Genomic DNA, 10,605 nt, shown 5'->3' on the forward strand with positions numbered 1-10,605 from the left:
AATTTTCTGGATAGGTACCACATACCAAAATTAAATCAAGATCAGAAGTTCGAGATCATCCTCAGCCTCACAGTGAGTTCAAGGACAGCCTGGGAAACATGAGATCATACCTCGAAAATAAAAAATAAGCCAAATGTGGTAACACACAAGAGGCAAAGGCAGGCAGAGATCACTACAAGTTTGAGGAATCTCTGGTCTACATCTTGACTTCCAAGCTAGTCAGATCAGTGACACACTTCCACAAAAACATACAGATAAAATAAATAAAAACACAAAATCGAAAACTAAGCTGGGTGGAGGAAAAAACCTAGAGACTAAAAGTAACGGGAAAGGTAAGACTTCCCAGGAAGATTAATAAATTTAAAAAAACTGAGGGAAAGTTGTCATGATGTGGGAGTCCCCTCTGTGTGCTGTGATTACCATTAATGAACAAAAAACCTGCTTTGGACCTATAGCAAGGCAGAACTTAAGTAGGCAGGGAAAGCTAGGCTGAATGCTGGGAGGAAGAAGGGTAGAGTCAGAGAGGTGCCATGGAGCTGCAGCCAGAGTCAGGCAAACATACTGAAACTTTGCCAGTAAGCCACTGCCATGTGGCGATACACAGATTAATAAAAATGGGTTGAATTAATATGTAAGAGTTAGCCAATAAGAAGCTAGAGCTAACAGGCCAAGCAGTGTTTTATATAATACAGTTTCTGTGTGATTATTTTTGGTCTATGCTAGTCAGGCAGCTGGGAACCAAACAAGCAGTTTCTCCTCCAACATTATCAAGCCTTTAACGCTGCTTAGTTTTATCTTGCTCTGTAGAATTCACAGTTGTGTATGTCCAGAAGTGGTAAAGCAGTTGCCTAGCATGGATTAAGCCCTGGGTTCATTCCCCAGTATTACAAAATGATGATGTTGATAATGATTATAATGATGCTGATGAATTCCTGATAACAGAAAGGAAGTTAATCTCAAGCCAAATATCAGAGATGCCACCAGAAGTAGATATTTTGTCCTAAGGTGTGGTCTACCTACTTAGCAGCTGCCAGTGTGCAAAAGAGTTGGCTGGGTCTCATTTTTTCCCTACACAAAGCTGAAGGACATGGCTCTGACCCAAAAGAAGGCACACTAAAGACAATTACAGGTTCCTCCTTCTATTCACTCACGTCCAAACTTCCCTGATAGAAATCCCATGGTGATAGATGGAACAGATGAGCGCATGAGCCAAACACCCCAGGGTGAGGCCTGCTGTGCTGGCTGGCTGATATACTAAGTCTGTCCCTTATACTCACTTTCCCTTCCCAGATCAACCAAAGGTCCCCCTCACATGATTAACACAGCTATCACAGATGTGTGAGGCAGGCTTCTGCTATTACTGTGAGCTTCTGGGAAATGGGAAGCAGAGTCTACTTTACAGGCCCACCCATCATGGGCAGGTCCCAAAGTGGGAAAGGGTATCTCATTTCAGCCTGGGGTCCCAGTAAAGGACCATATCCACTTTAACCAGGACCACTGGTGTCTGAGTGGCAGTGAATATCCATCATCAGAGCAGTTGCTCTGCCCTCTCACTGACTCCTTACACGTTCTACAGACCACAGCGGGGTTGGCCATTATACATTGCAGTTACCAATAAACCAACAATCCAAAATGATATAGGTACTGCCATCTCCATTTATTTGGAAGACTGTGGTGAAATGAATGGTTCTCCACTAGACTGGAGATGTAGCTCACACATTAAGGCTTGTATGCTTGAAGCCCTGGGTTCAATCCTTAAAGGGAGGAAAAAAATTCTCTGGTCATGAAGGCACATGCCCTTAATTCCCTAAGAACCTTATAAACTGAGTGTAGAGGCACACACTTTTAATCCCAGAACTCAGAAGACAGTGGCAGGCAGACCTACAAATTTGAGTCTGCCCTGGTCTATAGAACGAGTTCCAGGACAGTCAGGGCTACAAAGAGAAACACTGTCTTGGGAAAAAAAAAACAATAAAAAAGACGTATAAAAATGGTCTTGTCTTTGCTGATACAATTAAGGATCTGGAGGAAGGAACGAGTATCGACTCCTGTAAAGATGTCTTTTAACTGGTGTGTATGTGTGCATGTGCACAAAATAAATGAATGTGATTTTGAAATAAGTGTTTTTTAAGATATGTAAGTACTGGATGGGCGCTGTGAACGGTGGTGGATACCTATATACAACCTCAGCAATCTGGAGGTGGAGTAGAAGTTCAAGGCCAGTATGGGCTGCAGAAGACTATGCCAAAACCAAACAAACAAACCACTTTCAGATGGAGTGCTAAATGTAGAGTCAAGCTTCCCATTTAAAGGACCTTCTTTAGGAAATGTTAGCCAAATCTTAAATAAAACAAAAACTCTGCAACACTTATAAGCATAAATTAGGCTAGGGATAGGGCTCAGCAAAGAGCACTAGCCTAACATGCACAAGTTCCGGCCCCAGGACTGAAAAAAAGAAAAAGATGGAGTAAACAAAAAGTAAATTTATGTATTAATCAAACATCCAGAATTAAAAATATTCCTTTGAGCTGGACAGTGGTGACACACACCTTTAATCCCAGCACTTAGAAGGCAGAGAGAGGCAGATCTCTGTGAGTTCAAGGCCAGCCTAGTCTATATATAGATATAGATATAGATATAGATATAGATATAGATATAGATATAGATATAGATATCCAAATCCCTTTAACTCATTTGGGTTTAAGTACAACAAAGACAATGGCTCCAAAAATCTTCAAAGAACACAGAGAAAGACTCTAACAACAAATTTAGATATAGCTACACCAGAACATACACATACAAAAAGTTAAAGAAGGCAGACTGGCCCTTTGAAGTAGGTTTTACTTCCACCTACAAGAACAAGAATTATTAAAAAAAATTGCATAAAGAGGCCAAGGTGATAGCTCAGTTAGTAGAGAACTTGCCACAAAAGCATGAGAACTCAGTCCAAACCCATATAAAGCCAGAGGCTGTAGTATGTTTATCTGTAATCCTTTTTTTATCTGTAATCTTGCAGTCCTAATTTCCTATGTATTTATAAAGACTGAGAAAGTCTGGAATGAACTGGGAGAAGTTTTTTTTTTACAAGTTCTAGCTATGTTAAAAAAATTTATACATAAATAATTCATCTCACATACCTGTCAGTCATGGCTTTCCACTTGTAAAGCAAATTACTTGAACAGTCACTGATGGGTAGGTTCAATCTCTCTTTAAAATATTTAACCACGCCTTGCTCCTCCAAAAGAAGAGGCACTCGGTAGATGGAAGAAACATCATGGATACAGAGGACCTGATCAATGAAAATAAAACATCTTTCTTAATACACCACTGGAATAAGACAAAACTCAAGAAACAGTTTATAGTGAAATAAGAAAATCAAGAAAGCTACGTGTTGGAGAACAGGCCTAATTCCAGCATCCCAGGAAGTGAGGCAAGAGGACCATAATAAATTCAAGACCAGTCTCAGCTATACAGCAAAATACAACTTCAGAAAGGAAGGGAGGGAAGGAGAGCAAAAGGGAGGGAGGGAGCAGTGATGTTTAGTTTTAACTGTCAACTTGATACAATCTACATTCACCTCGGGAGAAGAGTTTCAAATGGTAATTGCCTAAACCAAACTGGCCTTTGAGCATGTCTGTCAGGGTTTCTTTCTTTTCTTTTTTTTTTTTAAGCAAAGGTCTCACTATGCAACCCTGGCTAGCTTTGAAATCACTATGTAGACCAGGGCTGATCCCAAATTCACAGAGACCCACCTGCCTCTGGCTACTGAGTGATGAGATTAAAGACATATGCCACGCTTTCTGGCTTGGAATTTCTTAATTTCCTTAACTGACATAAAAAAGATCCAGCCTAAAACTGGGTGGCACTATTCTCTGGATTTTGGCCCTAGACCATATACAAGGGAGCTAAGCAGTCGGCAGGTACTTGTATTACCTCATTTCTCTGTGTTCTTGAGTGTGAATGTGATGTGAAGCAGCTTCAAATTCCTTCAGCCTTAACCTCCCAAAAGACTACAATGTAACCAAGAACCCTAAGTTAAAAAAAAAAAACCTCTTTCCCCCTAAACTGGGTATTTTATCACAGGAACAGAAGGGAAAGCAAGACAGCTAGTTATATAGCTCATTTGGCAGACTGCCTGCTTAGCGTAACGTGAGGACCTTGGGTTTGACTACCAGCAGCACCACATAGAACCAAGCAAGGTGGCACACACCCGTGACCAGAACACTTGAGAAAGACAGGAAGAACAGAAGTTCAAGATCATACTCAGCCAAACAGAAAGCCCAATGTTGGCCTAGACTACCTAAAAAAGAACAATCAAAAAAGAAAGAACTGAGAGCTGGTGAGATGACCCAGCAGGGCACCAAATCTGATAACCTGCGTTCCAATCCCAGAATAGACATGGTAGAAGGAGAACTGGCTCCCCAGAATTGCCTTCTGACCGCCACACTCATGAATAAACATACACATGCAATAAATAAATGTTACAAGGTTTTTCTTTTAAAAAGAAAAAGAAGAAAGGAAAAGAAAGGGATTGGGAGTTTAACTCAGTGGTAGAGCAATTGCCTAGTAAGCACAAGGCTCTGGGTTTATTTCTCAGCTCCAAAGGGTAAAAAAAAAAAAGAGAGAGAGAGAGAGAGAAATGAATGAATTTGGGCTAGAGAGATGGCTAAACACCTAAAAGTATTTGTTGCTCTTTCAGAGGACCTAGGTTTGACTCTCATCACCCACAAGGTAGCTCACAACCATCACTGTGGTAGTTTGAATAAGGACAGCCCTCATAGGCTTACATATTTGAAAACATAGTTGCCAGGGAGTGAAACTGTTTGAACGGATTACAAGGATTAGGAGGAGTGTCCATGTTGGAATGGAGTAGATATAGCCTTGTTGGAGTCACTGAGGGTGGACTTTGAAATTTTAAAAGCCCATGCCAAGTCCAGTCTGTTTCTGTTTCTCTCTCTCTGCCTATGAATGATGTAGCTATGGATGATGTAATTCTCAGCTATTGTTCCAGTGCCTGCCTGTATGCTGCCATGCTCCCCAACATGATGATAATAGACTAAGCCTTTAAAACTCTAAGGAAGAGGCCGCGCGATGGTGGCGCACGCCTTTAATCCCAGCACTCGGGAGGCAGAGGCAGGCGGATCTCTGTGAGTTCGAGACCAGCCTGGTCTACAAAGCTAGTGCCAGGACAGGCTCCAAAGCCACAGAGAAACCCTGTCTCGAAAAACCAAAAAAAAAAAAAAAAAAAACTCTAAGGAAGCCCCTAATTTAAATGCTTTATCTTATAAGAATTGCCTTGTTTGACCGGGAGTGGTGGCACATGCCTTTATAAACCCAGCACTCAGGAAGTAGAGTCATGGGTATCTCTGTGAGTTTGAGGCCAGCCTGATCTACAGATCGAGTTCCAGGACAGGCTCCATAGCTTCTAGGAAACCCTGTCTCAAAAAAAAAAATAGAAAAGAAAAATAAGAACAAAATTGAACCACTAGGGATGAAGAGATAGCTCAGTGGTCAAGAGTACTTACAGCTCTTGCAGAGGATATGAGTTAGGTTCCCAGCATCCACATCATACACATTGTATGGCTCAAAACCACCTGTACTCCAGCTCCAGGAGGATCTGACACCCACAACCTCTTTGGGCATGGGTACTCACTTATACGAGCCCACACACATACATATGAGCTTAAAATAATAAAGATAAATTGTAGAAATAAAAGAGACTCGGATCAATGTTCCAGGTGTTAGACACCACAACAGACAGAGTTGGAACTCCACCTCCTTTCTCTGAGCTCTCAACAATCCAATGCAAAATGTTCTAACTATCTTCTTCTATTCTGGAAACCAGGTTATATTTGCTTAATCCACTGTCTACCAAGAGGAAGGGTACACAAAACAACAGAACCAAAACAAAGTGGCCCAGAACACACACACACAGAGAAAGAGAGAGAGGGAGGGAGGGAGGGAGAGAGAGAGAGAGAGAGAGAGAGAGAGAGAGAGAGAGAGAGAGAAGTCCCTTCTTTTAAAAGCAGTTCAGGCTTGGAAACCTAAAGCAGAGGACTCTCTACCCGCCTACACCCCAAACATAGATACCCCACCCAGCAGCTGTCAAGAGAACCTAGAGCTCACATGAATGGTTCCTAGCAAGCCTCACCCTGTTCCTGAGCTCCATTCACGCCACTCTTTTTTCACACCACTCCTTATAACCTGCAGCCAACTGCAACCCCTCATACCATAGGCTTATTGGGAACCAGAGCTAGAAAGAAAAAGATCATCTAAATGTCAGAATACCCAGGCTGAAAGTCCTACAGAACAGAAGGCTAGAGCCTAAATTATGGTAATTTATGGAGTAATGAAACCAGCTAGGCCACCTACATGATCATAAAACACAGCATGAATGTCAGCACACTTGTGCGGTTTAAGGTGTGTTAAGCTATAAAAGGTACAGAAGAAAACTGAACAAGGCAGTAAGTATCCCGTCAAAACACAGGATAAAAAAAATGCTAAAGAAACAGTACACAGTTCTCTTACTAGAAGCTTCACTAAGCTAAAATGCCCACCCTGAGCTTAAAGTGGTGGCTTATGACTATGTTCTCAGCACATGGGATGTTGGAGAATCAGAAATTCGAGGTCAGCCTGGGCTACGTGAGACCCTGTAGCTCAATGAGTAAAAGTACTTGTCACATATCCTCACAACTTGATTTTGACAGGTGAAACCAACCTAAAGGTAGGAGAGAATGAATTCCATCCACAAAATTCTCCTCTGATCTCTACACATAGGTCATGGCAGAAGCACGCGCACACACACACACGCACACTCACACACACATGCGCGCACACACACAAATTTTAATATAAAAAACATTAAGCACCAACCTGCTCAGGGTTCACATGACAAAACATAGAAATCTTCTCCTTCACAGCCATCTCAATAGGTTTGGAACTACGGCAGACAATCTGTGAAAGCCAGTTATGCATGGATCAATACATGGAAACAGGGGTGATCAAATTGCCCAATTCATTGTCAGAAAATCCTTTTATTCTTTTTTTTTTTACAAGACTAGACCAAGTATGTACTTATTCACTCTGGGCATGAAAAATTGGTCTGGCCACTAGCATAAGCATGTCTCACTAAGTTCAACAGAAATCTACCAGGAAGAAAATATCAAAATGCCTCTGGTGAAGAGGTAAAAGCTCTACAGGACTGTTTCATGAAACAGAAGAGAAGGTGGATCAGAAGTTAACAAACTTTCACTAAAGGGTCCCACAGGAAACAGTTTGGCTTTCCAGGTAAGGCACTCCGGGTCCTACTATAGACTTGCCAAAACACAGACTATTTCTTTACACAGACTATATGTAAGGAAATAACTGTATGTCCATAACGTTTTATTTATAAAAATAGGCAGCTGTGCCAGGCAGTAGTGGTACACATCTTTGATCCCAGCACTCAGGAGGCAGAGACAGGAGGATTTCTGTGAGTTCGAGGTCAGACTGGTCTGCAAATCAAGTTCCAGGACAGCCAGAGCTCTTACACAGAAAAATACTGTCCTGAAAAAAACAAAGAAGGCAGCTGCTTTGTGGACTCCTAATTCACCGCCCCCCCCCCACACACACACAAACACACAAGATGCTGGCTGTAACTGGATAATCTGATATAGCAACACATAAATGCCTCTTAGACTAAAGCTCAGAGCAAAGATAACCAGTCGTTGAAGGGATAGAGGAAAATCCCAAGGTTTTACATTCGCTCTGAAGGAGCCAGGAACCTTACAAATGACAGAGCATTGTATCTTTTTTTTTTTTTTTTGGTTTTTTTCGAGACAGGGTTTCCCTGTGGTTTTGGAGCCTGTCCTGGAACTAGCTCTTGTAGACCAGGTTGGTCTCGAACTCACAAAGATCCGCCTGCCTCTGCCTCCCAAGTGCTGGGATTAAAGGTGTGGGCCACCACCGCCCGGCCAGAGCATTGTATCTTGTCTGCTATAAAAGGAACCAAATTAAGGATAAAGAAATATTCTTTTCCTGGATGCCAGACACAAAACAGTTTACTGTCATCAGAACCATTTGAGAGGGACAGATGACTCAGATGGTGCGTTAAAGATGAAGGGACTGGGTGTCGTTTAAAGGTAGAACACATGCTTAGCATGTGCTCTTGGTTCCATCCCCAGCACCAACACCAAAAAAGGAAATAAACCATTGTTAGTGGCTGTTAGAGCCTGTGACATGGAGGTCCTACTCCAAAAGACCTTAGAGACAAACTTACCCACTGCACTTAACTCACCAGATCTGGAGACAAGCCCAACCCCCTCAGCGAACGGACACTGTTTTGTGTGGGTTTGGTTTTTTGTTCTCCAGTAACACAGGGCTAAAAAGAAATGAGTCCCCATCAGAACAACTGGACAATTTATGGCTCTTGAATTTCAAAGATAGGTCACATAAAATATCAGTGCAAAACTGATCAAAGTTACTATCTGCATACTTATGTGTAAAAACTCACCTGTGGTACAAGGCTGACATGAATATTACAGAAATTTTCCTTTTTTGCTTTAAACTGGAATTGTCGGAATGCTTCCACAAATGCCATTCCTTCGATGTCTCCAATAGTGCCTCCCAGCTGAGGGTGGAAAACAAAAATAAGGCACAAATAACCAAACATCTTCCATAGCACACAAACCAATGGAATTTTCTTGCTTTTGAAGTTAAGTAATTTTTCTTTAGAAACAGAATCTGACCATATAGTCCTGGCTGACCTGGAACTTTCTATATAGACCAGGATGACTCTGAAGTCAGAGATCTGTCTACCTCTGCCTCCCAAGTGCTGGAATTAAAGGCATATACCACAACGACCAGATAAGTAATTAATTACTTTTGGAAGAGTTTCATATTGTAGCCCAGGGTGGCCTGGACTTCTACATAGATAGCCCAGGCTAGCCTTGATCATGTAACATGAATCACCACACTTGGTTTAGAAATAATTTTGTTTTATTTTGTTTTGTTTTTCTTTTCTGAGACAGGGTTTCTCTGTGTAGCTCTGGCTAAACTGGAGCTCTTTTCTCTATAAACTAGACTGGCCTGTAACTAGGAGATCTGCTTGCCTCTGCCACCCGAGAGTTGGTTTTAAAAGTGTGAGCCACTATCCCCAGCTTTAGATATAATTTTAATAGACTGAGGATAAGAACTGAAGTTTAATACTTTTTTCACAAGAACAGAAGACTATAAGTGTTTAAAATCATTAAATTATACAGTTGAAATGAATGAAGTTTTTTTTTTTTTTTTGGTTTTTCGAGACAGGGTTTCTCTGTGGCTTTGGAGCCTGTCCTGGAACTAGCTCTGTAGACCAGGCTGGTCTCGAACTCACAGAGATCCGCCTGCCTCTGCCTCCCGAGTGCTGGGATTAAAGGCGTGCACCACCATCGCCCGGCTATGAATGAAGTTTTGTGACATTAAACTTCAATAAAACTTTTAATAAAAAAAGCCTGGTCTGGTAAAAAAAAAATCTGTAATCCCAGCACTGGGAAAACTAAGGAAGGAGTATCACAAGTTCAAGACTAGTCTGGAGTACATATACCCTATCTCAAAAAAATCCAGGCATGGTGACAAAAAGAAGCAGAGGCAGAAGGATTGCCTTTAGTTTGAGGCCTGCCTGGGCTAAATAGTGATTTCTGGGCCATCTTGGGCTATAGTGAGAATCAGTTTCAAAAGAAAAGAGAAAGAGAAGAGGGCTGGAGAGATGGCTCAGTGATTAAAAGCACTGGCTGCTCTCCCAAAGGACATGGGTTCAACTCCCAGCACCCACACTTCAGCTCACAAACATCTATAACTCCAGTCCTAGGGATTACTCTCTTCTGTCCCCAGAGGGCACTATATAGGCGTGCTACAACCTACAAACATGCAAGGAAAACAACCACAAACATAAAAATAAAACTTTTAAAAATAAAATAAAATTTTAAACATTAAAAAAGAAGAGTGACAGAGACACAAAACTCACAAGCAGGTAGAAAGTTCAAAGGGCTGGCAAGATGGCTCAGTGGGTAGAGGCACTTGCCACCAAGCCAGATCACCTATGTTCAATCCCTGGGACCTTAAAGGTAAAGAGAACAAACTCTCACAACTTTTCCTCTGACCTACACAAGCACACACTGGCATGCACACTGGGACATATGTACATGTGCATGCACGCATGCGTGCGCACACACACGCACACTAAATAAATATAAAAGAAAGAATTCACAATAAATAAAATTAATGCAATAAAGAAAAGAACTATCCAAAACATAGGCCACAGAAGAGAAAGCTAAAACTATGTCTACCAGTGGTCCTAGCTGGGACAAAATATTCAAATGTGTGCTGAGAAAGGTTGATGGCCACCTGTTTCTGCTTGGACGGTTCACTCGTATTTGGTTTCTAGCCATAAATAAAGGACATTGAGCCTATAATTCATGATCCTTGAGAAGCTAAATAAGAGGGTGAACCAAAAGAAAAACATATAGGCATCCTCCTGAATATTAACCTTCATCAGGCAATGAAAGGAGACAGAGACAGAGACCCACATTGGAGCACCGGACAGAAATCTCAAGGTCCAAATCAGGAGCAGAAGGAGAGAGAGCAAGG

General features: G+C 41.7%; 1 protein-coding gene across 3 annotated transcripts in view; it reads right to left on the bottom strand.

Moving 5' to 3' along the window:
- Ctps2 (CTP synthase 2) overlaps nucleotides 1–10,605 on the bottom strand; it is a 117,750-nt gene that overhangs the window by 91,176 nt on the left and 15,969 nt on the right. For all 3 annotated transcript variants that reach the window (XM_005358772.2, XM_005358771.2, XM_013350599.2), the window contains exons 5-8: nucleotides 8,492–8,608; nucleotides 8,276–8,359; nucleotides 6,874–6,954; nucleotides 3,138–3,289 (exon numbers count right to left, since the gene is read on the bottom strand). In XM_005358772.2, the coding sequence (XP_005358829.1) occupies nucleotides 3,138–3,289; nucleotides 6,874–6,954; nucleotides 8,276–8,359; nucleotides 8,492–8,608 (434 nt within the window). The remainder of the gene's footprint in view (nucleotides 1–3,137; nucleotides 3,290–6,873; nucleotides 6,955–8,275; nucleotides 8,360–8,491; nucleotides 8,609–10,605) is intronic.

This window comes from Microtus ochrogaster, chromosome X (genome assembly GCF_000317375.1).
Source record: "Microtus ochrogaster isolate Prairie Vole_2 chromosome X, MicOch1.0, whole genome shotgun sequence".
Classification (NCBI taxonomy): domain Eukaryota; kingdom Metazoa; phylum Chordata; class Mammalia; order Rodentia; family Cricetidae; genus Microtus; species Microtus ochrogaster.